General features: G+C 36.3%; 2 protein-coding genes across 3 annotated transcripts in view; one reads left to right on the forward strand and one right to left on the reverse strand.

The window, feature by feature from the left end:
* The window catches only part of DDX60 (DExD/H-box helicase 60), a 41,360-nt gene extending 26,023 nt beyond the window's left edge, over positions 1–15,337 (forward strand). The window contains exons 25-37 of the mRNA XM_032186986.1: positions 260–418; positions 1,483–1,627; positions 3,215–3,367; positions 3,965–4,069; positions 5,332–5,532; positions 6,659–6,763; positions 8,106–8,244; positions 8,777–8,898; positions 10,026–10,173; positions 12,419–12,561; positions 13,573–13,724; positions 15,080–15,142; positions 15,238–15,337. Of these exons, the coding sequence (XP_032042877.1) occupies positions 260–418; positions 1,483–1,627; positions 3,215–3,367; positions 3,965–4,069; positions 5,332–5,532; positions 6,659–6,763; positions 8,106–8,244; positions 8,777–8,898; positions 10,026–10,173; positions 12,419–12,561; positions 13,573–13,724; positions 15,080–15,142; positions 15,238–15,337 (1,735 nt within the window). The remainder of the gene's footprint in view (positions 1–259; positions 419–1,482; positions 1,628–3,214; positions 3,368–3,964; positions 4,070–5,331; positions 5,533–6,658; positions 6,764–8,105; positions 8,245–8,776; positions 8,899–10,025; positions 10,174–12,418; positions 12,562–13,572; positions 13,725–15,079; positions 15,143–15,237) is intronic.
* A 1,681-nt stretch (positions 15,338–17,018) lies between these two features.
* Positions 17,019–26,201, reverse strand: LOC116488907 (serine-rich adhesin for platelets-like). 2 transcript variants are annotated; one of them, XM_032186905.1, is made up of 9 exons: positions 26,030–26,201; positions 24,395–24,481; positions 23,934–24,167; positions 22,257–22,279; positions 21,222–21,367; positions 20,279–20,364; positions 20,063–20,164; positions 18,194–19,278; positions 17,019–18,076 (listed from the first exon to the last, which is right to left on the reverse strand). In XM_032186905.1, the coding sequence occupies exons 1-9, from the start codon at positions 26,126–26,128 to the stop codon at positions 17,491–17,493; spliced, it is 2,448 nt and encodes an 815-aa protein (XP_032042796.1). In that variant the 5' UTR covers positions 26,129–26,201; the 3' UTR covers positions 17,019–17,490. The 2 variants fall into 2 exon arrangements, with proteins under 2 accessions (XP_032042796.1, XP_032042794.1); XM_032186903.1 differs by having other exon boundaries at positions 17,019–19,278.
* Positions 26,202–27,613: the final 1,412 nt, after the last annotated feature.

Genomic DNA, 27,613 nt, shown 5'->3' on the forward strand with positions numbered 1-27,613 from the left:
AGGACTGTTTTCTGTAGATAATTAACTGGCAGAACCATTTTACATGTTACCACTCAGTTTTGAAATAATTGTAGCTTGAAAGTGAACACAGCCTATGACTTTGGGATGAAATAGCAATGATGCACTTCTAATTATTATAATTTACTGCAGTCAAGTAATAAGGCTGAGCATTATTGTAGAAGCATTACATACACGTATAAATAATAATTTATATTAGCATTCACCTAACTGATCTATATCACATATTATTTACTTCAAGATTTGGCTTAGATTCAGTGGAGCGTGCAGCTACTAATGTATTCTTTCATTTGACGGAAAAACAAAAAAATGAACAAGACCCTAAAGCCAAGAGGGAAATAGAGGACATAAAGGACAAACTAAGAAAAGTGGATAAATCACTAATGAAATGCAAGCCAAAGTAAGTATTGTAACTGTGTATTGTGAAAAAGCTTATATATTATGACAGAGCGGTCTTGTGGTAAGTTATTTCTTGGGCATGTACCTTACAGCAGCATCCAGTTGTAATACAGTAGTCCGGGTTGTTCTGCATGCTCCAGCAACCCACAGAGTAGGAGCAGCTGCATGGTGGGTAGCAATCAGCAATACCTAGTGCATAGTTAGGCAGCAGAGAGATACCAGCATGGCTGACACTGTGTAAAGTGCTAGCACTACAGAATGAGGATCAGAGAGAAATTTGAGTATGTGAGATTGGTCAGCTTGGAATAATCCAGTAATGAGGTGATATTGAGGTATTTGTTTCCCCCTTAGCCTTGAACTTTCTTGATTTTTGTGATCATAGGGTGTAGATTTTTAAAGGCATTTAGGAATTAAATATGGATATAGTTCCTAGGTTTGTCAGGAACACAAAGCACCATTGTTTTGCCCTCCTAATTGTGGCAAATTGCATTGTATTCCTCAAGCATAATATCGTGAAGGAATGAACTTGGCTGACTTTAATGGTACTAAGTGAGAATTTGAAAATCCAGTAACAATTTGTACACACATGTGTACATTGAAATAGCATGAAAATCTGCTTCTAAATATTTTCTCTTCCTTTTCTTCAAATCCTTCACTAAATCCTTAAAGTCAATGTCATTATTGGTAGTAAGTGGATCACATTTCTCTTTTGTGTTGATTTTTTTCTGCTGTGCAATACTGTTAGCTTACTAATTTGCTGAACAGTGGTATTAATGGTTGCTGCCCTCATCTTCCTTCAGTTTTCCTTGTCACCACAATTACTCAATTGTACTTCATCCAGAATTATTTATTTTGCATGCAAGCCAAGATAAAATTAAGCTGTTAGCATTATGAGTAAATCTGTTTCAACAGATCTATCTACACATCAACAGATCTATCTACACGTTTGAGCCTACAATTTAAAAGGGAATGCATCTGCAACTTTTAGAACCCAAAGAATATATTGAAATAGAGAAATATATGCTAATTACAGAACTAATATTTTTTATTGTATATTTTATACAGTGATACCAAAAAGTTGAAAACCAGTAAAGCGGAAAGCATAATACAGCTTTGCACTATGAAAAAAGAGCTAGAGAAAAGACTTAAAAAGCTTAGTGTGATACCTTCTGCGTGTACTTATGCTGATCCTAAAGCAGTAGATGAAGATGTAAGTAACTCAGTAGTACTTCCAACATGTTTTTGGTTTTGTATGTCTAAAATGCTTGAATTTGTGCAAAATTTCATAAGACATCAATATGCAATGCGTTTGTATTCACTGACTTAGTGAAGCATTCTGAATTCGATTCCAGATCTCAGTCTTAAATAACCTTGTTTTTAAGATGTACAGAGAACTTTCATTCTGACAAATAAAAAGATACAGACTTGTTCTTGTGGGATATACATGACAACTAATTAATTTCCATGAAATAGTAGCAGTGCACTTCTGTTACTTGTCGATTCAGGTTTCAGACTCATATTTTCTGAATCATTAACATAGGCTATATATCACCTCTCTGTGTGAAAGGTCTATCTAGACCTTTCTGAACTGTTTATATCATATGAAAATAACAAATAAATTATTTTAGGCCCTAAAAGTTCTAGTCTCCACAAAGCAAAATCGTCCATGTTCTTAAGCATGTTTACGCACGCTAAGGAAGGAAAAGCTCAGAAAAGCACTGAAAGTCTGCAGGTGTCTATCACCAATATTAATGTATACAACCAATATTAAGTATATACAAAAATATAATGTCACCAATATTTGTATACAAAATAATTAAGGAATAATTTATGAAGGAGATTTATATGATGTAGTTTCCATCAATAGTGGGTGAATGGGCCTTGATCTAAAGTTCCTGAGAAATGACTCTGGTTCACAAAGCTGTCTCTCCATGACTTTTGTTTAAATTAAAAAAAAATAAAAATCTAATTGTGATACATACTTTTTAATTAAGAGAATTTTTTTTGAAGTGTCTTGGTAATGCTTTGTGCTTATTGTTACATCTCTAGAAGGAGAGGTAAATGTTGCATATTGGGAGCAAATGCGAAAATTCTCATGATTCCTATCATGGGAACCTGGGATCCCAATGGCATTTTTAGACTTCTGTCAGCCAGCATCAAAAGAGTATTGCTTTCCCACAGGTGCACATGGGTAAAAACAGTGAAGAAATATTTGGATTTTTGGAACAGATGGCATTTAGGTAAAGGGTGAAGTTCAGAAAACACTGAAGAAGCTTAATTTAGTGCTATTTCTGAATTTGGGAAAGGGAAGCTCATAACTATGTGAAATGGTACCAAGGGGGGATTATAAACAAGAGCAAAACAATATAATCTTTGCATAGTTACTTTGGAATTTGTTCAGAGGTAGTGGCATGGTGTATGTGGTCATAAAGCCATATGTTGAGTTGAAAAATTAAGGACATGAAGATTTGCCGTGTCTGGTTGCAACTAGCTGCATGGTTTGAAGATTGGGACTGTGTAATGGCATTTGTTGCAATAGTGAAAAAAAGTGATAGTGTATAAAAATATACCGAAGTGCCTGAATTTCTGGACATAATGAAGCTACTGATGGTTTACACCTAGTTATATACTTTGAGCTTCAAGTTTACTGAAGATCTTAAACAGGTATGTTTCTTTGTAGCACTTGGAACTTTTATTCTGTTTTCATTGGCAATACCTGGTTGTGGTTAATACTTTTATTTGTATTTGTACTTATTTGTATTTTATTTGTATTTGTACTTATTCTTTTTATTTGTAGACTTTGAGGAAGATTTTTTATCGACTTAGGTTTGAAAGAAAGGGTTATCTTCAGCAAATGCTGGCACGGAGGGGCATTGGATATCATCATGGATCTATGTCCGTAAAGCAGAGACAAGCAGTGGAGATGCTTTTCAGACTGGGATATATCAAGGTTGATAAATCAGGATCGGTTCTTCTTTTTTTTTTTCTTTTATTTTCTCTATACATGTAATTAAAAATGTCTAGTGTACCTTTCATCAGTGGTAGAATATATTGGATTAACTTTATCAAGTTCATTCTTGAAATGTTGACATAACAGTTTCCAAATTAATAAAATGAACTAAGTGAATTGATAGCTGTAGAACTTAATTTTTAACTAAGAGTTACTGTCCTTCAGATTAGCATCTGAACAGTTAAAAGATGTTGACCTAAAACAACTAGAAGTGTTTTAGTGAATTAAACTATATAGAACCATGATACTTTGTACTCTTTTGGTGGAATGTTATTTCTATTTGTTCTTCATAAAATGAGGTATAAACTTCCAAGATATTAAAGCTTATAACTGTTTATATGTGTATATAATTTACACTTAATCTACATTTAAACAGTGAAATTAATGTATTTTCATAGCTCTGTTAAATTAATCAGATTAAACTTTAGTTATATGAAAAATAATAGTAAAATTTCTGTTGATATAAGATGGATTTGTTTTTTTTTAAATCTGGTATTACCATTTCTCATACAAATATCCATGTTCGATACTTTATAGGTCGTCACAGCTACTTCAACACTTGCTCTAGGAATCAACATGCCGTGTAAATCTGTTGTCTTTGCTGATGATTCTGTCTTTTTGGATGCACTGAGCTACAGACAGGTATGGAAATAGAACAGTTGCAGTTTCTATTACAAGTAGAAAGTAGCTGGTATCACAAAAATTCAGAAAAAAATGTCTTTTACATATACTTCTGGATATGTTCAGAGTTTTATCTGTTTACTCTGGTGACAATAATAATTTTAGCTAGTGTGATTTTACTAATGTTTCAGAACTGACAACACATGAACAATGTGCATAGCCAAAAGACCTGTTTCAGCATTGAAAGTATTGCAATTGCTCACTGAGTTAGTGGCATAGACTTGGTTTTCAGTTATGAGAGTCATTAGAGAGAAGTTCTTCTAGATATTTTTTGCACATGTGAAAAATATGCTGTAAGAAAATTCAGTGGGGATGTAGCAAAGAGAAGAAAGATTGCTGACTAGATTAATTAGGACCTTTGAGTTAATTCTGTTGTGGAATGCCACGCAGTACTGTGTGCAAACATAGTAACACAGAACGCCTCAAGTCATGTGACAATTTACTGGGTAGGCTGAGAAACGTTACTCTTCATTAGCCTGTTTCCTGCTTTTCTGCTTCTTTTCAAACCTGTATTTTAATAAAGTACTGCAAGTTTGCCTCTGGCTCAGGACCGTGTCAGCCAGATGTTGCTAATAGCATCACCTGGCAGGTAGCTCTCAAAGTCAGAGAGCAAGTGGATTTGTGCAGCAAACAGACCTATGTGCATCTCCCTTCTACTGTACATAAATGATATGATTGCAGCTTTGTCACATTGTCTGGTACAAGGGGAAAGTACCAGTACAGGTCTGGCACAATGGACCTGATGAAGAAGGGATGATCCAAGCGAGGACATGTACCTTTAGGTAACTTCCCTGTGCTCTTACTCATATTCTCTCCTCTGCATTCATGCTGAAGCTCCCTCTGCCCTAGAAATAATTCAAAGCTAAATGTAACTTGAAAATGAAGCTGATATATAGGTTTTAAATAAGGTATAAATTACCTTGAAGAAATACAAATGTTAAACAGATGTGTGAGACCGTAAGTATCCTTTCCAATGTTTAGGTCCTGTAACAAATACACAAGTTCATGAAAATAAGGTAAAAGGAAAACAAACAAACAAAAAACTTCAAACCAGCTATATCAGCTAAATACAGCACGTTTTTGCGCACATTACTTGAATAATGTTGTATAAATACCTTATTAAGATTGTGTAGATGGTAGCAGTATATACAACTTAAGTGTATTTTATCAAAAATTTTAATAATGTTGTTATTTAAATAATAACACGAAGATTTTATTCTTAGATGTCAGGACGTGCTGGAAGACGGGGACATGATATGATTGGAAATGTGTTCTTCTATGATATACCACTGCCCAAAATTGAAAGACTTATCAAATCAAACGTACCTCAACTGAAAGGCCAGTTCCCTCTGACTATTACCTTAATATTGAGACTCATGCTGTTGGCTGCGAAGGCTGATGACAAAGCAGATGCCAGTGCAAAGGTTTAATATTTTTTTTGTAGTATAATTTAATTAATTCTTACTTGGTTTAATTGAACAATATCTCCTTAACATGAGTTATGCATTTCAATACTAAGCAATCTGTCTCCAAATGAAATCTCATATGCTCCTATACAGTATCTAGTACCTGTAACATCTTCTCTAATGTATTGCCCTGTCCATTTTCATGCATTTATTCTTTGCAATAAATATTATTATCCAACAGAATGCTACTATCAGGAAGGTATTTTTACTCTGACTCTTGTATACAATTTTTGCATTAACTTGGAGAATCACAAAATCTTAAAACTTAAATTTATTTAAAATTTCAGCTTTATTTGAGAAAAAGATGTGAACATATCTTTCTGTAGGGAAGAGGGAGCTATGAATTCCTATCTCAACTGAAACAAAGTGAAAATGCCACATATTACTCGCTTGTTGAAATCAGCACACAATCCATCAGCATGAAATCCATCATCTCTGGAATCAAAAATTGTTATTCTTGCCACTTAATATAGTGACTTAAGTAAACAGTCCATGATTATGATTACAAACTTCTCAGGGATCTCCTCTTGTAATTGTTCAGAAACTTACATCCAGCTGATCTGTTTCTCTAGATCCATTCCAGCATATAGACATTTTTAAGGACTCAAGGAATTCAGACATAAATGCGGTCAACTTTTTAAGATAATAAAGTAAATTGGTAAACTGTGTTAAATATTTAAAATGGTATTAAAGTGTAAGGAATCATTTAATGGTTAGTTTAATTATGCAAATTTAATGGTTTTAATTTAATGATGCAAACTTATATTTAAATCCTTTTCCTATAGATCTGTATATGAATTTCATGTAATCATCTTTACAAACCTCAGCATAAGTTTAGAAAATTAACATATACTTGACAGACAGAGAATGTCCATTTTCACAAGCACTTCCAAGAATTAGGCATTCAATTTAAATAAATAAATAACACAAATCCAACAGTACCTCCAACCTGACATTTTTAGCCTGAAAAGTGATTGATCAAATAAAGCATAGAAGCTGAATTTTGAATTTGTTTGCTTGTTCCAATACAGACGTTCCCTTGCATTTCTAATCTTTTTTTTTATTTGTTTGTTTGTTTCGTCAGGCATTGTCAGTGTTGAAGCACTCACTGATGACTTTCAAAAATGAAAGACATGCTGAAATATTAAAAATTTATTTTATGTTTTCCTTGCAGTTTCTAATCAAAGAGGTATGTTTTTAACTCATTCGGAATGTTTGTCTGTAAATACAGGTTTGCTTATGCGCAGATTCTGAAAACATGTTAAGAACTCCTGTTTGTGTTAGTGCTCTTTCACTTAAGAACCATGTATTTTGTATTACATAGAAATAGGCTATTTCTGCTGGAAACAACAAAACAGATTAAATTAAGGTGCTTTAAGTCCAGGGTTAATTCTGAGCTGCTTATGCGATAAATTGGGAAAGTCTCATGGTATGGTTTATATGATCGCACATTGATCAGGAGAATAAGAGTTGTGCATTTATATTGCTTATACAGATATTTGAAATATACATGGATGTGAAATGTTAGAGGTTTAAAATATACTACGAATAACATAATTTCCAAAATGCTGGGAGGAAATTATACCTCTAACAAAAATTTAGGAAATAGCTCCTAGGGAAAATTGAAAATTTATTGTGTATCTCTCCATTGTAATAATTCCAATTTAACGGATACCATTTTGGATTTTTTTTTTTTTTTTTTTTTTGGTGCGTAACATCCTTTTTAGTTTATAGGCCAGGCCTACAGACAGGAAGAGGCATAAATAATGTGATTACATTTGTGAATCATCTGAGTCTAGTTTTCCCAGCATTGCTTCCAGTTAGGAGCCCAGTGGTTCTGCCCTGCCTCTGATGAGTGTCTCCTATGTGTGAAACCTGAACAATCCCATTGAAGAGAAATCCCATCTTCAAGACAGTTTAAGGGTGAGATTAGTGATAATTCCAAAAAGTTACAGTTAGTTTAAGAACTGGTCAAAACAGGCTGATGTACCTTATGTGCTGTCTCTAATATCTTTCTTAAGGAAGAGCATTAAAAAAAGCAACTATAGAGAGTGATGGTTATCTTGGTACTCCCTACTTTCTTCCAGGGTGTGATGCAGAGTGTTCTCTGCCAGGACAGGTGTCATGGATGTCATGGAATTTATAGCCTTTGATAGGGTTTTATTCGCTGAGTTTGTGTGCTTTTATCCCATTGAACATTTGGATTTTCTGTTTTTGAATGAAAGTTGTATCAAATCTTTCTTTGGTAACTGTATGCATTGTGATTTGCAACATAGTCTAAATGGGCACTAAAACTATGAAGTCAGTAATTATGCTTTGCACCAGGAGATGAAGATTTCCCATGGAAATTCTCAAATAGTTGGTGACTTCTTTTTTCAGTATTGACAAAGTTTTGGCTTTCATGGGGAACTGAGTAGGTACCTATGCATTGGGTTGAAGGACTATTCCTTTGAGTTGCCACTATTTTATATTTTTGTCAAATGCAAGTTCATCTTTCACAACTAAGCTTATTTTGCTTTTCAATTAAATAGGGCTACTTGGATCAAGAAGGTAACCCCATAGGATTTGCTGGACTTGTGACTCACTTACACTATCATGAACCTTCAAATTTTGTCTTAGTGAGTTTTCTTGTGAAAGGTTTATTCCACAAATTGTGCCAGCCAATTAAAGGTAAATAATATGCCATGCATCCTAAGTCTGTGGCAGCCTCTGTAACCCCAATGGTTCTAAAATTCTCTGCTAGCCTTCATCCCCATCTCGTTGGTCTGTGCCTATACACACTCTTCAAGTGCTTGTGTTTTGTCTGAGAAAACCAACACGCACATGGCAATACTAATACCATGAACCTAAATGTACTGTTTATGAAAAGTTATGAGATAAAAAGAATGCTGTAAATAGAAAAGTCCATTTGATCTGGAAAAACTAATAATTATGACTCCAGAGCAAGACTTGAATGCCATGTAGTAAATAAGATGGATGACTACTCTGAATATCAACAAGTTAACAAAAGTACTACTACTACTGTCATATTACATGAGTAAAATCCATTTTGTGCAGATAAACTGAAGTACATAAACAAATGCAAAACTATGTTGGATAGTGTTGTTATAATCTCTCCTGACAATAGCAGCTGGAAGTTATTTTAAGCAAAATGCTTTTGGTAAATTTTCATATTTAACCCATGTGCCTACTGTTTTGACAGGCTCAAATGACTTTTCAGATGATGTCCTGGAAAAGCTAGTGCTTATTCTAGCAAATCTGTTTGGGCAGAAGTATCTTCCGGCCCGCTCAATGACATTGAGACACAAATTTTACCAATCCAAGGTAGATAAATGATTGGTCTTTATTGTAGCTTATGTTGTGTACTGCCTCAATGAACATGTTTCAATTTGTTGGCTAGTGTGTTTTCACTGTGGATGTCTGGTGGGTGAGCAGCTAGCCATACTTTCTGGATTAGGGCAAAGGTGCCTTGATACAACCATAGAAGTAGCAATTGTGTGTCATGTTAAATGAAAAGTACTGAATTATTCAAGAATTATTTAAAGATGTTGTGTTACTGTCATATTTCAAAATCTAAAGTTATGGACAACACACTGTCTCTTTATACAATACAACCCAACTATATTTTTTGCCATATGGGAATTTACTTTATTCTCCTCACTCTAATATAATTTTGTCTTTTTCTAAGGAGCTGTAGCTTTTTCTGCCAGGTACCAAAGATTCGTAAGGACACCAACATGCTCTGCAGTGCATGGCACCGTAGGCTTAGGGCTATCATATTCCAACAGCAGGATAGTATTGCTAAGATGAGCATTAATATTAGCTATGCACTAAGTTAACCCACCATGGGTATGAGCTGAAAGTGAACCGCTTGTAACATATTCCTATTGTCTCTTTCATGCAAACACTTAAAGCTTTGTTAGACACAGCTGTGAAGAACAAAGGAATTTCTTTTTTCCATCTGAAGATGCTTTTTTTGTCCAGTTTCCAGGAAGCATTTGAAGAAAAAATATCACTAATTTCTGAAAAGTGGCCAGTCACATAAGAGGGATTACTGGACTGCTGTGGCTAATGGCAGCAAAATACCAGGGTCTGTCATGTTGGCAGGGAACCTTTTCAACACTGAGATATGCAAAATGAGAGCTGGGAAAGGCAACACTCCAAAAGTTCCCTTTTAGTTAACTAATCATTAAATAATAAAGCTGAGTACTCTGCAACTCTAGGAATTTTATACTTTCTCCATGTCTTTTCTGCATGAAATTGATGTTTGTATGTCTTTAAGATCCATGAATCAGAATTCAGTCAAACAGTCTGACAAATTGGGTTAAATTTGGAGCTGTAGTCCTCTGTCAACTACTGCCCTGTCTGTGTACCTTATGTATGCACCCCTGTAGAACTTACACTTCTGGAGAAATTACCCAAATTAAACAATAAACAGCATGTTATTTCAGGTCTTCCTAGAAGATCTGCCAGAAGACTTTGCAGATGCTGTAAATGAGTACAACACCAAAGTTGAGGAAAATTTTGCTCATTTTCTTCTGACAACTGCCAAACTGGCAGATATGGAACAAGAATACAGACTTCCACTGTCAAAGACAGGTAGGAAGTTCGGGGGGGGGAGGGGTAGCATAGTTGTCATTTATGACATTGAGTATATTAGGAAAGGTGTTTTTTTGGTAAAGGAGAAAAAGTGAATTCAGATATGTTAATAAAGAGATACAGTTTCTATTTTACTTTTGTTTTACAAATGTTGTATATAATATAGAAGTTGCGTACAGGAAAAGGATCACTTTAGTTGGTATTTTTTATGAATTTATAGTGGAAATAAGGGGAATTATATTTAAAGAATTTGAAGTTTTAAATTTTTTTTTTATTAAAAGCCTTTTTAAATATAATTATGAAGACATTTGTAGATGCCTGTGATATGTGAATTGCTTTCAGTCTTAAAAACGTTAGATTTTCAGTATCTGAACAGCCCTAAGATTGAATTAACAGTTAAAGAACATTGTACCATGTGTTAAATAAATTAAATTACTTATGCCAATAGATGCTGTCCAGCGACCAGAGCAGTATGAGAAGACATTAGTATAAAATTACCAAGTGACATGAATTTTAACTGGGAGAAAAATATGTAACTATTATGTATAGTTACTTCCTGGACAGAAGATGTAAAAGCAATGCAATGTACCACTATTGCCTACATCCTCTAAAAACAACACAACTTCAAACATATTTTTTCAGTAAGGAAGCATTTAAAATATATCAGATAACTCTATTTATTCCTCATTTTTTCCTACCTTGGTACAGTTATTTATTTAGTGCGCAAAAAATAATAAAAAAAAAAGCAGTTATCTTACAAGCTACCACATAAACAAGGTAAATCCAAAACAAGACAGAGTACTATATAGAAGATTGAGTACTATGTAGCTTGGGTGGTAAATAACAGTTTTCCATTTTTGTGCTTTGTACTCCAATAGACAGCACTAGTAAGTGCTGCATGATGGTATCATGTAAGCAACACTATAGCAAAACCTTGCTTTTTCATTTTTGATTTAAGATTGCTTTTTTTAACAATAGAGAGACCCCACACCTTGATACATTATCTGAACAAAAAGGAAATTAAAAACTGTAAATCACAGAATGATGGTGTTCCAAATCAAGAGGAAAGCATAAGTACATGGACTGCCTTGCATTTTCAGGAGACAAATTCCTTTATATATGTTCGTATTACAAGTGCTAATTTTATCCAGGATGTGAACCATAGAAACTGAATTTCCTCCTCTAATTTAATGGTAAAGTTTCTTATTAATATGAAAGACATAACATTCAGGCTGGGTTGTATTCTCCTCATTTTTTAAAACTGTTTTGAAAGAAACAAATACATTGCATTAGATTCACAGAAAAAGTAATGCAAGATCAAAGAAATGGTGGTAAAGACATTTGGACTTGCACCAACTTTGGGGTGAGGCTGTGAAAAAACATGTAAAATTGCTGTGGTTTTCTATGAATCACAGAGTGTAGCTACAGCATACTTACCATTACACAAAACAGAAATTGTTGAAGTGTAAGGATTAAAAGTATTGCTAACAACTTTGAAAGAAAGAAAAAGTTTTTACTTAGGAAAACAAACAAACAAAACCACCTAGAACTACATTAAAAACAAACAAAAACAAAACAACACAAAAAAAATCAAAACAAAACAACAAAAAACCCAGCCAGATCTTCTGCTATCAATTGCTATTATAGGCAGACCACAAGTCATCTGAAATGCCATGCTGTTGTAAACACAAATTTGTACGGAGTTGCATAAAGCAGAGTTCTTGTTAAGCCCGAATGTGGCCTCAGTTGAGTACATATTCTTTAGATCACCATGCTTCATGGAAAATATTGGCTGGTAATCCAGAAGATAGCAGTTAAATCTATTATGGGTCTCTATTAAGACCTGTGAATACAAGTTGAAAAAACTGTTCTTCAATGCAGGATATAAAATAAGTCTTCTGATACTAACATTCCATTGTTTTTGGCACAGCTGTATGGTGTTAGCTATTTTGCCTATGGATGAGTTGAGGAGAACAGTTTAAGTCACAAAGATGTTTAGATTTCATTACACTCACCACTAGTAAGCTTTTTCCTGCATATTATGATCAGTCACTTAGAAGCTCTTAACAGAAGAAAGAAATCTGTCATGAAGGATTTAAGTTTAGATTAGCTGTATTTCACAGCTAATTTTCAGTGTGGTTAGACGATAGTCTAACCACACTGAAAATCTCTTCTAAAATTCATTGCGGGAAGGCAGGATGTGTCTGTATTATAGCTTATGTTGTATTTCAATCTTCCCATCTAGATTTTACAAATAAAAAATGGCATGGCTCTGAACTAGCATCTTATTTGATGGACAACACCAAACGCATATCTGCTATCTCACCCTTTGCGTGTTTATCTGGAATGGTTGACGATGATCTATTTCATGCAGAGAATGTTAATAAAGTAAGTTACTTTTAATGAGGGGTAGAAATTTATTACAGTCTAATAAAAATAGTTACTACAATCTTCTTGCCTCTGTCTGACATGTAGGCAGTATACTCAAGTGTTTCTCTTTAGGAGAAACAAATTGAAAAGTCTCAAAAAAGAGTGAACAGTGATTAGCACCAAATTATCACAGTGCAAAACATGGAATAGGTAGCTGTAGAAAAAAAATCCACAAATAGTTTGCTTTCTTGCAAGAGCCTGGTTCCTTTTGGCTCTCAGGTAAATTGCTCTAAAATTATTTGAATTATTAATTTGAAGCTACTTAGCTTCACAGATTGCTTTTCTTCACTTTTTTTTTTTTTTTTTTTTGTTTAAGTCAATCACACAGTAGTCTCAGGGATCCTACTAAAGGTATGCATTATTGCATTGATAATTTCCACCTTTACTAGGAGTTCAGTGATTGTTATCTAACATGAATTAGGTAAGCTGTAATACAAATTGGTATGTTTACTATTAGCTTGCATTTTGCTGTTACCTTCTACATGGGTTTTGTAGCATTAGGGCATTACCACATAACGAATAATTAGGATCAAAATTAGAAAAATCAAGTTATCGAAACTGGGAATTTGAAATTCAGCTTCACTCTTAAAATGTGCTATGCATAAGCTTGATACATTCAAAGTATCAGCAGGAGGGTGTGAATACATGACCTGTACATACGGCAAAGTCTTTGTCTAATACTCATGAGTAAACAAGTGGCCTAGTTAAATTATATTTATTTTATTTTTTATATTTTTATATTTTTATTATTTATTGTAATTAGGAGCATCCTAGAGCAGCAAAAGCCACTTCAGCAAATTATCTCGTGTCTACAGCCTACCTCTACTTGTGCAGAGTTTTTGAGTGGCCCAGTATTAGAAGTATGGAACTTGTCAGCTGTGTGGCTGAAGCTGCAAGTTTTAACACAACAGATGTAGCAACAAAAACACAACAGTTACTTAGCACTTTTTTTCTCCTTTTTCTGTTTAGGCAGTGTTACGTTCCCTTGGAATTAATGTCAAAAACTGCCCTCTGCTTTACTTGAAGAAGTATGATAATCAAGGACGACGCCTGCCACTCAATGCATATGCCCTGGACTTTTATAAGCATGGTTCCTTGACTGCCTTGACAACTGATAACTGGTACGGACTACCAGCTTCAGTAAAGCTAAATAGTAGTGTTGTTTTCCATATGGTACATGATGGTACATCAGCACATCTTTTTGTCTTTAAAGCTTTCTCCCTCCAGAATGTAGGGACTGAATTAACCATATGTTAAATATGATTAAAATGGAATGTCATAATGAGTACAAAACATATACTGCATTAACGTCCTGTGGCAATGGCTATAAAGCATTAGCTGGATTTTCAAAACAGTACTGTAAATGTGAAGTCTTGACTTTAGTCACAGATTATTTTGAGATTGTGCCAAAGTTTGACCAAACTACTTCTTGTTGCTTACTGCTTCAAAAATATAAACTCAGGAAAAAAAAAAAGTAACAATGACAACACATCTCACTTGGCAGGTGCATCTCTTTGCATTATCTTGTCCATTAATTTTGTCTCTTCTCTTTATAAAACTTTTAGCTTGGCCTTAATCAAGTCATTCACAAGAGTTTTATTCCCAACCTCAGCTACCAAAAGATCAGTCACAAGCTCACTCTCCCCACTACTCTATCAAGTATCTTTGTTTTACCTTCATCCTCAGCACTTTTATATGTGAATAACAAAATACCATCTCTTTCTGCTCCCCGAGGTAGATGGGACAATTTTATATCTGCTTTTTTGTAAGCTCTTCAAAGAAGAATCTGGTATAAACAGTTAGAACATACATTCCATGAACTGTTCACAGAATCACAGAACTGTAAGGGTTAGAAGGGACCTCAAGAGATCATCGTGTCCAACTCCCCTGCCAAAGCAGGTTTTCTAGAGCAGGTAGTAGTTCTTAGTGAAATAGCAAAGTTTGGCATGAATGCTGCATTGTCAAGACACAAGGAAATATGCTCCTTATTTGTAATACAATACTGACTACAATTTTATGTCTTAAAAATTAGTGGTATTCTTAATGATTTGGAATTGAGATTTATTAAGCTGCAGCCCACTAATTACCCATTGTCTTTGCAAAGTACAGGATCTTAGCTAGCTGTAGAAAACTACCCTCCTATGTCTCCTACTCCATTTAGCCAGCAATTTCATCTGAAGCACAGCCTTACCGTTTAGCTTAGTTATTCAAAGAGCTGAAACATGTTAGCAGTATTAACACATTTCTTTTCCAAATACAAATCATGAGTCATGTAAGTTTAACATAATTACAGAAACATGTATCTCCATAGTATTATTAATTGCATTCTAAGCTTTTAGTTATTCTACAGTAATCCCTAGTTGTATCAGAGTTTGAGGCCATAGAATATGCTCTTTGAATCCTTACATAGCCTACATGGCAAGCTTTAACAGTTAAACAGTACCATAACATTTTTTATTTATTTATTATTTTTTAGGTTAAATGAAGGAGAAGCTTACTACCTGCTCAAGGATTTTTTACTCGTCATTAAGTCTATAGGGTATGATCAACATCTGCTTTTTAAATATTCAATATATTTAAGAAATATAATGAAATAATGCTTTTTTTTAATTATTATTATTTTTTTTTTAACAGAGTATCACTGAGTGAACTATGTGATGATCCAAATGATAACGTTCTACTGGCATTTCAAAAACTAGGAGAAAACTACGATAAAAAACTGGCTGCGGTCTAGTTCTTCTGGGTAATCTGGATAATCAAGAGTATGTTAACTGAAAAACAAGACACCACCACCAAAAACAATCAAGCCCACAGACCTGAAAGCCAGCAGTACATAATACTCTTACCACACCTATGATTAACTGCCTTTTACATTAGGAAGTGACTGAGTTCTCAAATATGTTTCAAAATAAAACCTCAGTAATATCCAGTTTTAGTAATACAAAGTTTACTATACAAAATCTTGATATGTTGATATTTTAGCTGTTGTAAGATAAACTTATTGTTTTTAATAGACTGTGAAAGTAGATAATTGTATATTTTTCTATTTTAGATTTTTTTTTTTTTTCCAAGAAGTGATTTCTGTTAAGACAGTTCTCAAATATACTTAGTAAATATATTCAAAGATAATCTCAGGGACTAATTGCATATAGGACAACATTGGAAACTTTCAACGCCTTACTTCAGCAATTAAAGTTAATTGTTCTAAATATTTTTGAAAGGTTGCTGTTTTATAATGTAGCACCTTCATGAACTTTTATGAAAGCTCTTAACTCATTCTGCAGTTTTAGCCTACAAAACTTGACGTGTAAAGGAGGTTTGTATAAAAATGAAGTTTGCTTAATAAAATTTTGCAACCATACATAGAATTGCCTCATTTTTCACCTGTTGTAGCCTTGAATTAGGAAGACCAAAGGCTACACCTTAGTGTAGTACTTGTCAAAATTCCTTGCAACACCGACTAGAATGTTTTCTATTTCCTTGTTTTTTCTTCTGAAAAAGTAAAATAGTAGTATTTTCATACATTGACAATTCTTCAGTCTAACCACACATTTGTCTACTTTTAGTCTAAATATACACAAACATAATGCTTAGACAACCCAGGAAAATTGGGCTTTGACAGCATCCCTCATTGCCAAACACAACTTTATGACAATCAAGAAAGTGGGGAAAAGTTATTTTCTATTGATAGTAAGTAAAACATGCATTAAAGTCAATGCAGAATTCCCTTGCTTTGAATTAGCTCTGGTGCTCATCAGCTGATCACAGATGAATTTTTTTGACTTGTGATCTCTGTAAACAGCATTAAACTACTAAGTACAATGTGTTGCTGAGAGATGCAGTGAAAAAAAAAAAAAAAAAAAGCACGTGTAGTTAGGTAGGGCTGCCAAGCTAACATCAACAGATTGAACTTTTTTTAAATGTGTGAAATAAAGTTAGGATTAAAATAGAACATAGTGGTAGAAGATACTGTTTTAACTCTGTGTGGAGAATAAAATTTACTCCGTTTGTTCTTTACTATCTGGCAAATCATGCCTATATAGATGTTAAGTCTATAGACACCCATCTTGCACAACTAGTATAGAAGTAACCTTACTTAGACCTTACCATGTTCATGCTTCCCGGTGGAGTAGTCTTTCTAGTTACCACACAATTCATTGTGTGATATTCAATGACATTCATTTCACTTTTAATTGTGTATGTAAGAAGCACCTCATTCCTTTTATAACTGAGTTACTTTTTGTAAATATAGCATTTCACAAGTGTAGCCGATACCCTTACACCCTGTATACCAAGAACATTGCTGTCATTTTCAATTTCCAGTGTGTAAAAGAAACTAAACTAGGAGTTGTAACTTAAATATCCATTAAATACAGCAGAGAAAAAGAATACAGTCAAAGGGAGCTCAAAGAAGATTTTCAGTAATGTCCTTTATTTTCACCATGGCTCATCTTCCATGCTTACCAGAACAATTTTGTTGATACTCCCTTACTAACACAACCCTAGTGCAAGTGCTGTTGTACTAAAGCAGCAACATTCTGCTTCGTGTTGCTGAGGCTTCACTGTGCCTGCCTTCTGGGACACCTTAAACCCATACTACCCACACATACACCAGTAGCACTTCCTGGAAGGTCTTCATTCTTAATAATGTAAGATGTGTGGTCATATTTAACTGAAAATGTCTTGTTAAAGACTTCATTTTCAGTTTGGATTGTGCTACAAAAAATACTTTAGTATATGGTACTTGCTGATAATCCAGTACGTTTTTATCGGATACCTTAAATCGCAAGATTCACACAGGACAAAGTTGTAAAATCACAAGTATCTGCGCTGTAGTGTTTATTTAATTCTGTCTTAAACATAGCTGTGTTCCATTTCACACTCTCTTCATGCCTCTGATTTTCTTCTAGTAGGTATCTTGTCTTCTGCAACAGAAAAATATTCTGATACACTGCTGGTATCACTAGACACAGACGTTTGACTTAGCGCTTCAGTGTCAGAATCACTGTCACTCAGCATTCCTCCGGACTCGTTTACTGTAAGTACAGAAGCTCTTGAAATTGAATCATTGCACATGCCTGGAGCAGAACAAACTGCATTCTGAAGCATTCTGGACTTAAGTTCATCTTCCCTCCCAGGAACAGAGCAGTTGTTTTCAGCAATACTTCCTTGATCTTTTACCTTTACTTCCCGTTGTGTTGAAGTAATGGTCAGGTGATCGGATGATGCATTCTCATCTTTAGCAGGAAGGACAGCTGAACATAAAAGTGGACTACAAGAAGAATTACTATCAGCAAGTATTCCTGCACTTTCTATTTTCTTAGATGAGCCCATTGGAAAAGAACCTTCATCTTTTGGGTGACTGTGTCTAGATGCAGTCTCTGCACACTCTGGAGATGCAGACTTTACTAGATTTAGAGGTGTTTTGTCAAGAGGTTTCATCTTCTCTTGTTCACTTTTTTCAGTACCATTGCTAGACAAAAAAATGGAGGAGGAAGTCAGTGAATCAGTTGTATTTTTAACAATACTTCCAAATGAAAACACTGGTGATGGCAACTGAAAACAGTTATTTTTGAAGGAAAATACACACGTGCTGGGGAGAAGGGAAGACTCTGAGACATCATCCACCCCAGCTGCAATGCCAGTTTCTGAAGTACTGCAAGGTGCTGTTGTGATGGATTCTGATGCATTAGCTTTTTGCTCCACTGAGACAGGTGGTTTCAGCGTATCATTTTCTACAGTTTTCTTTGGAGAAAATGCATTTTCTACCATGTGAGATAATGTATTTTGGTCAGCTGGCTTCTCTGATTGGTTAGAAAATGAGGATAATGGTAAAATCTTGGATGAATTGCTGACTCCTGATACTGCAGAACAATCTCTTTCTGAATTGCCAAAGGGAAATGAAAAACAAGTTTTCTCACTTTCTGCTAATTCTACATTACAACTGTTTGAAGCATCAGAAACTGTGGTTTTAGTTACAGAACTATGTTTTCCGAATTTGTTTCCACCCTGGTTAACTGCTTTAGCTTCACGATCACATTTCCCTAGATAAAATTTAGGGAAAACATATTTACTGGCTTCCTTTTTAAAAGAAAATGTAGCTGCATCTTTAGTAACTTTGGGTAGTGAGTTGCTACATGCACCAAAAGCAAACGGTGAAGAAGGTCTTTCTGCAGAAACATCTAAAAATTCTGAATTTGAAACAGTAACAGCTACTGAGGCTGCTGGTTTTACGCCTCCCAAAATGCTAGAATTTGTGTCCACTCCATTTGAAACAGTAACTGCTGATGACTGCACTGGCATTTTTTCTCTCATTAATAAATCTTTAGTGTTTTCTGATAAGGCTGGAGTGGTTGTTTCCTCAGAACCTCTCTCATGAACTAAGCTTAAGTTACCATTTTTTTCAGAAAAGTTAGTAGCGGTGTATGGGATCCTATGATTACCGGTTCCAAAAAAGTTTAACTCATCAAAACCACCTTCTTTTTGCAGGATTCCCATATTCACTCTATTTGTGTTATTTGCTGTGGTAGGTAAAGATACAGAAGGAATTCCTGAGGACTTATCCTTCAAAGCCTCAGCAGCCACAAATTTATGTTTCTTATTTGCAGGTAAAGTTTCTGTCTTGAACTCATCAGCAAGTTTCTGACGTTCCATGTAGTATTTATAACGTAGCTCCTACAATTATAGGAAAGAATCTAGTTATTAAGCCAGATAGAGCATTTGTGAATTCAGAGGTTATAAAACTCTTACAATTAAAGCAAATTTATTGTATATTCTATAATATGCATTTATGTTGTATTTTTCTTTTGCTGCTAGATAAAAGGCAAAAGAGCAAGTTATAGAATAAATTCTTTAAAAACAATTGAATGAGACACATATAGAGTCCTGATGACAAAGCATGCATTGCAGTACTAGCAAATGGGAAAAGCTGTATTTACAGTGACTGACAAAACAAGGAATAGCTAAATACACTAGCCTTGACATTGAAAAATTCTCAAATTGTTACAAAAAAGAACCTTTCAAAACTAATTTAGTATTTCACTGGTTATACTTAACCTTGTAAGTTGTGTTTGCAATGGCACTAGGTAACATTCTCCAAAATAACAGAAATACTTCTATATTCCAAGGACCTAAACTACTTAACCATCTGCCATCAGCATTCTCACAACATACATTATGTGATTCACTGCCAGCCATGCTTCACTAACCATAACAAGATTCTTCCTGCAAAGAACAATATTCACTCAGCCACCCACCACACGTAACTGCTTTTAAGTGAGAAAAATGGCAACTTTACTAGCATAGTCAGATTTGCATTCCAGAAATAGGTACCTGTCTACTAGAAAAAAAACAAAACATACCAAAACACCTAAATAAGACAGTATAAAAGCATATGTAGAAAGTTGTGTCATAACAAATAGTAACTTAAGTCATACTTAAAACAGATACTCAATCATACCTCATGACTCATATTCTGAAACGCTGACATTTCTGATATTGACATTAAGCGAGTACAGATCCTGCCACCGTCTGTCAGTGCTTCCTCTTGTCCTGCTACTGGCTGAAAAATGTTTTGCAGCAGACATTTTATTCCTTTTTTTTTTTTTTTTTTTTGATAGGACAAAACAGCAACAACAAAAAATGCAGAGTTGTAGCTACACAGTCAACAACTTACAATAAACATTTTGGGCATATTCTTCTGGTCCTGCCATTGCTTTATAGTATTTTTTGTTGAGTTCTGATTTCCTCCAGAAGGTAGGTCTATTGGAAAGACAAGAAAAAAGAAAACCGTTGGAGAGCGTATTATGTATGGGAAATAACGTAATCATTTTCAAGATAAAATGGTTACAACTTAAAAAAAAAATCAGTTTTTCTAAATCAACAAAATACTGCTTTAATATGAACATTATGCTGTTAAAATAAATATTCTCAAAACTTAAGGAATAACAGAAAATGAAATGTAGGCTGCAGGCACATTCCTGAAGGGTACTACAGGCACTTATTAGTGGACTTATATTACAATAAAAAAAAAAAAAAAATCCCACCAAAAAGCCATGAAACCTGTGCTACGATGATCCATATGATTATTTTATTCCTGTGTTTACTTCCTGAAAATTTCCTTTGAATCTAAATATAGACTCCAATTAAGAACAAAAGAATATTGTCCTAAGTAGGACACAGTATTTGGCTAAACTTACGTGATATAAAGCAAGAGGCCTGCTTACAAGCTTTTCTAAATGCCTGAAGACACCTGCCCTCATTTAAAACATACATGGGGTAAAAGCGTGTGTGTGTGTAAAAGCATTTAATCACAGCATTCAATCTTCTAGTTCAACAACCTAGAAATTTGTGTTTCTAACATTGGCCATACTGGTTGCAAAAAGGAAAATAATACTTCCCTCAGCTTCCAAAACCATAGACAAGGGACTTTCTGGAAAAAGCACATTTGCAAAATGTAGTCCTTGATGAATTTATCTTGCATTAGTTTACTCATAAGCTTTCTGAACTTTTGGATACTCTTGCTATACTGAGTGCTTATGAGCAATCAGTACCACAAGTTGCAGGTTACTAGAATGACAAACATCCTGAATCTTGTCCCTTAAGTCCTTTTTCCCTACCTTTAGCTATGTCTACGTTAACTGGCACTAGCTTCAAAGCCAAGATTTCATTAACCACAGGTTTAATATCCATTTTCTTCTGAGTATACTCTGGCGGTTTTTCATAGCTGGATGCTATACTCATCAGGTCAAGCTGAGTCTTCATCCTTGAAAAAGAAAAGAAACAATGAACGCCTCAACACCTTTCTCTTAAGGCTTACAAGCCAACAACAAAATTACAGCTGCTTAACGCAAAAGCAAACAAAAAAATAGTAAAACAGAAATTAGAAAAAGTTAAGTCTTCAGTAAAATGCTGAGTTTCCTAGACTTTTCTTAAAACTTACTACTTGACAAATAATTTGAATTAGGTTTCATGCACAATGAAAACTGAAAAAGGAGTGCTGCTTTTTCTGAAAAGAAAAAAAAAAGCTGGAAAAAGTTGTTCAGCAAAAAGATTACAAACATATTAATATATTACACCTGAACCTAAGTTATACTCACTTTTCAGAGAACATTGCTAATGTTAGTGTGAGACACAAAATATTTTCAAGAACTCCAGTTCAACACTCCTGCTTAACTTCTGCTTAAAAAGTCATCACATAAACAGTAAGCGTAATTGAGAATCTTTAGAGAAATATTCAGGGTATGTGCACTGCAAACACAAAATGAAGACACTGCAGCATCTCCACAGACACTCTTAAAGAGCTATACAGGAAAACTGTGAAAGTTCCAGATATGCTTCAGTGCTCTGAGTTTAAATAAGATACTGAAAAAATACACAATTACCACATGTTGAATTCCTATACTCAGTTTTTGTCAGAGAGCCAATTCAAAAGACTGGTTTATCTCTAATCACAGCTAATCCTTCACTGAAATAGACACACTTCCTAAAATCTGGAACACAGAGCATCCAAAAATCTGAAAGGATTTTAGCTTATTACTAAACACTACTTTAAGTTGATATAATTGACCATATACAAAGTAACTATTTTCTTAGTTTTTAAATCTTAAAATTACACACGAGAACTATTAAAGCATGAAAAGAAATACACATACCTTGCATTCAAGCCACAGGCCACCTATAAATAAAACAAGAATTCGTAAGATATGTATGTATTTGGAAGTACATTTGTAGACCTTTCCTCCAACTCTCTCAAAAAAAAGATCACCACTTTACCAAAATACTTCAGAGATCAAACTCCCTGTCTTAGTTTCACCGAACCACAGGAGATAGGCCTATGAAAAATCAAAAACCATAACAAAAAAAAGAGCAGCCAAACAAAATACATGACAAAGGTAAGTCTGGGCCCAAGATTTATTCTAAACTGTGTGTTAACGAAGAAAAAATTATTTGAGCCAAATTGAAGTATTCCAATAAAACAAATCATGACCTATGTGATTATCTAATCCATTTCAGATACTTGTGAATACTCAGGTAAGAGAATATTTTCTGCCTGGTGAGATGAACCTCTGCTATTAAGATATTATCCCACTAAGATTAAAGAAATTTATGTTTTTGTTTTAAAGCAGTCATATCATAGCAATATGAAATCCACCGAGTTGGACTCAAGTGACAGTTCCCAGAGAACGTGTAATGAAAAAACTGACTGGATTATAAACTAGCTGCTTCCATATAAACATTTGGTGACATTAGAGTAATGTTGTTGAAAACAACAACAAAAACAACCTTACTGAAATCAGCTGTGTACTGCTATAGAGGACAGTAAGAAAGGTGTTATGCTTAAAGCCTACTAATTGCTGGAGTCAGAATATTTCTTCCATAAGCAGGGGTGGCTTCTATCCAAAAGTTAGGTTTTCCTTAACTAGTAGTTAGCAGAAACTTAATTAAACAAAGTACTTCTTAAAAATTCCATTCAGTTGCAGCACAGCACTGGACGTAAATCAACCAGCTAGTTTAAAACTAGATGAAAAGGTCTCTGCTACCTTAGGTAAAAGTGAGGATGTAAGCTTGTATCTTGTGCTCCTCTATCATTGCTCTCAATTTTTCCTCTCCAGTTCCCTTAAACACTATGAGGAAGACTTACAGCATCTTTTATAGAAACATATATACTGGCCAATATATAGTGTATATCAGGACTGTATCAGAAGTACTTGAGGTATCTTGCAATAGGCTGCACAGCTCCGTGCAAAGATTACAGCAGGTTTTAGAATCTACAGTCATCTTTTACCTCAGGTATCCCAACCATGCAGCTCAGATAGCTTACCAGATCTGGCTCTAACCTCTAACCAAAAAGCTTTTTTTGTTATCTTCAAATTTACAGATGCAATTAAAGTGCTTAATATACAGAGCGCTTCAAAATAAACATGAAAAAAACATATAAACATGAGAGAAGGTTGGTGGCAGTACTAACAAATAACTCTCTATCCAGCATCAAGGCAGCTGACTTTCATAGCTATTAGCATAAAACAGTAAGTGTTACATCAACAGCTAAACAGCCAATATTAATTTCAGCAGCTTTAATCATGTGAACAAAACAGTGTCTACTGAATTCATTAAATATCTAAGCCGTAAAGAAAGATTGTCAGGCTTCTCTAAAATGAAAAGCCCTGTTTTAAAAGAGGGTAAAGTGACAAGTAATTTTAGGTCTTATTTTTCCATTTGTTGAATTTGTTTTTCACAATCCATTCATTATCACACTGAATGAAGTATCAGGCTCTGTATGACATCAGAGCTTCACTGTACAACTCAAACAGTAACAGAAGGGCCATTACCTCTAGGAAACGCTGAGGGTCACATTCATGTACAAGCTTTTCACAGTCCTTCAAAAAATTCTCAATGGTTTTCTTGTGAGTTTCCTTCATCTTCTTCCAAATCTGAAACTCCTTTTCTTTTTTACTTCTTTGATTTTCAAGATCTTCTATCAATTGCTGCTTTTTCATTTCCAGAGTTCTGAAAATTTCTCCAAATTCCAGTGCAATTATGTCTGCTTCACTATTCACCACCATCTAGAAGCATGAGAATACAAAAACAGATGACAATGCAAGCAGCAGTGTCTACATAGACTTTTTTATTTTTTTAAACCAAGTTCAGGACACGTCTGCACCATACAAAGTACCAGCGTACTCTATTGTTGTAATTAACCTATTATGAGAAGAGAACCAAGTTGGTGTTATCAAGCTTTTTATAACTCTCTATATAGATAGATTTTAAAAAGTCAGCATGTGTAACTCACATCAGTGTCATTTGGATGACTTGAGACTTCATTCATCAGCTTCTCGTTTATTATTCTCATTTTTTTCAGACTACTGAAGAAGGTTAACTGTAAGACAATTGAAATACAATTGAAATGCTTAGAATAACTCCATAAAGTTAATACATTTCAGTGGTTGTCTAGAACCACATCATGGGGTACAACATATCAACAAAAGCAGTCATTCAAAACATTTGATAACATTCAACGCTTCCCTGGAACAGCAGACAAACTTGCTTTTGATATATCTCTCTCAAAGTAATGGCTTTAGGCTCATCCACAATACAAATACTACAACGGCTATAGGGTTACTTTATAGCTAAAACACAGTTTTCCTCAGATTTTTTTCCTTTTTTTTTTTTTTTAAAAAAAAAAAAAAAAAAAACACAACACACATATCTATCACAATTTGTTTGAATGCTGCATTTGTTCCTGCTTGATAAGCATGTGTATGATACACTTTTTAAATGTCTCAAAAAAAAAAAAAAAAGTGTTTTTAATAAACAAATAGAAAGCTAACCATAACAAAGTTATTCTTGTTTTAACCAGTATTACCACTGTTTTTTCCTTCCTTACCGCACCACATTATCACTAAATTTTACACAAAAACTATTGTGCAAAGACTCTTTTTCCCTTGTTTCCTGAATGACAGGCAATTAGTGATTGGAAAGAGGAACAGGAAGGAACTCAGTGCCAAAAACAACTCATAGCTTAATGGACAGTCAGTGCTGTTCTTCAGCTTCTAACAACCAAACCATCCCTTTCCACTGATATGGTCTCCCTGAAAACATAAGCTTCCTAAAACTGAGAAGTGTTTCTGGGAAAGTAATTATTAACAGCAAACAGAAAAATCTACTGCACTACTACCTTGAAGTCTCTAGTTAGTGGACAGTAAGTCCTACATGTTCTACACCATCTTCCACACCATTGTTTCCAATTAGTTCATTACCTCTATATGAAGCAATGCCTCAACAAGGCACATTAACTTCCTACCTTTCTTGAAAACGTAAGCTATTCTTTTCCAGTTCTAGCCCTGGCCAGTAAAGAATTAAGTTGAAGACAAAAAAAAAAACAAAAAACAAAAACAAACAGCAGTGGCTTCAAATTAACTCATATAACGTGGGGTATATTTTCCAAGCCACGACAGCCCTCTTCACCACCGTCCTGAGGTTCTGTCTCAGTTACCCAACCCGCATACAGCAACGATGGCTCACCCTACCATAATGCTGGGTACCTTGGCAAAAATCACAACTATTGCTGCCACTACAAACGAACAGGCCAGGCAGTTGTTTTCACGTAAACAGAAGCGCATTTTGGTTTTTACTTTTATTATTGGTTACCTAAACCATCTATTTCTGTGTGTGTCATTATTACCTATTACCCCAAATAGGCAGGTCAGCTCAGAGAGCCTGTGAAGGAAGTATCTGTGGGCGTGAGTTTTGTTTTCTTTGAACAGAGCTAGCATCTCGCAGAAGCCTGTAAAACCGGACCCAGGCATGCCACAAGCTCTCGGCATGAGCGTGTTTTTTTCCGGCACAGCCTGTCAGCACGCACACAAGAGTCCCAAGCACCAAAGCGAGGGAGCCGGCGGTGCCCCGCGCGGAGCCGAGCGCTTACTTTCTCCTCCTGGAACACCGTGTCCAGCAGGTTGACGGAGTGGAAGATGCCCTGGTGCTCCTCGGACACGCACTGCCCGCAGCCGGCGCGGCGGCACATGCGGCAGTAGAGCTGCACCAGGCGGCCCGGGTGCTTCTGGCAGGTGTCCCTCAGCGCCAGCGGGCCCTGCCCCGGCCCCAGCCCCGGCCCCGGCCCCGAGCCCTGGCCCTGCTCCCCGGGCTCCCCGGCCGCGCCGGAGCGGTAGAGCTTCACCACCTCCGCCAGCGTGGTGTTGACGGGCAGCGCGGCCGCGCCGCCGCGGGGCAGGGGGCTGAGCTTCCTGCACAGCGGGCACGGCACCCGGCCCCCGCCCGGGCCCGGACCCGGACCCGGACCCAGACCCGGCCCCGGCCCCGGCCCGCCCCGGGAGAGCCGCGCCTGGCCCTGGCCCTGGCCCGGCCCCGGCCCCCGCTGCTGGTGCTGCGCCGAGGCCAGGCACTCGAGCACGCAGCCCCGGCAGAAGTTGTGCGAGCAGAGCGGCAGCGTCACCGGCTCCTCGAAGAGGGACAGGCACACGGCGCACGTCAGGCTGGCCTCCATCGGGGCGGCAGGAGGACAGGGCTCCGGGGCTCCGCCGCCACGAGCCCGCCCCGCTCCCCCCTGCCCCGCACCAGCCGCTGCCTCCAACCGGCCAGAAAATGGAACCCGGCAGCGGCGGGGGGGCGGGGCACTGAGAGACGCGGTCACGGTTGATGGGCGAGAGAGATTGACAAGACTGTCTTCCAATCAGAACGGGGAACGGCTGCTAGGGGTTGGCCGTGGGCGGGGCGGAGAGAGCCGGGGCGCCTGGCGGGCCCTAGCGCCGCCGCCGCCATTTTGTGGGCGCTGTCCTGAGCGGAGCCCCGCCTGTGGGCGCTGAGGGGAGGGGGCGGTGCGGGGCGAGCCGCGTGGGGCGGGCACCTCTGAGGTGCTGCTGCTCCTCCCTGCAGCGTGCGGGGCTAAAGCCCTGTTACAGCTCCCTAGCCGTGAAATACGGCCGTTACCTGCAGCTACAGGTCCAAAACCGAAGTGTAACTGAAGTTTAGGGCAGCACCATAGTCTGAGCTTGGAGCGATAACATGCAGGCATAGTGTACAGCTCTGCCTTGTGCTAGGGCTTCGTGAACTTTCCTCCTAGGTCCTTTCCACCTAGAGCTCTCGATCAATAATTTTCTACTTCAAACATTCTGAGGTCTATCAGCACAAGAGGGACCCAAGTGAAATTTCAAATTTATTGCAGATCGGCAGTTTTGTAGCCTAAGGTCAGTATTTGTGAAAAGCAAGGTACACTAAAAATACATTGTTTTCAGATGGGGAAGACGTAGGTGCAAACAGCATGAAAACAAACATATTTATATACTTTAACAGCAGTGCTTTATTCAGTCATACTGAGCCAGACTGGCAGAAAGTCACTACCTATTTTCAATCAAAGGTTTATGTCAAGCTGGAAACTTTGAAACGCAGGCAAAAAAATAAAACAGAACAATGACTTTAGTGTAATATTACCTCATTTATGCTTGCTTTTAAATCCCTTACATAAGGGGCTGACAGGAGATACAAATAGGCT

This window comes from Aythya fuligula, chromosome 4, assembly GCF_009819795.1.
Source record: "Aythya fuligula isolate bAytFul2 chromosome 4, bAytFul2.pri, whole genome shotgun sequence".
NCBI lineage: Eukaryota > Metazoa > Chordata > Aves > Anseriformes > Anatidae > Aythya > Aythya fuligula.

What these genes read in the sequence shown, in the direction of transcription:
- LOC116488907 (XM_032186903.1), bottom strand. Translation starts at nt 26,128, where the DNA reads ATGTGCCGCCGCGCCGGCTGCGGGCAGTGCGTGTCCGAGGAGCACCAG. An exon ending in CGGTGTTCCAGGAGGAGAAA is followed by an intron (nt 24,482 to 26,029) that starts GTAAGCGCTCGG and finishes ATTGTCTTACAG; the next exon opens with TTAACCTTCTTCAGTAGTCT. An exon ending in ATATGCCCAAAATGTTTATT is followed by an intron (nt 20,165 to 20,278) that starts GTAAGTTGTTGA and finishes AACATTTTTCAG; the next exon opens with CCAGTAGCAGGACAAGAGGA.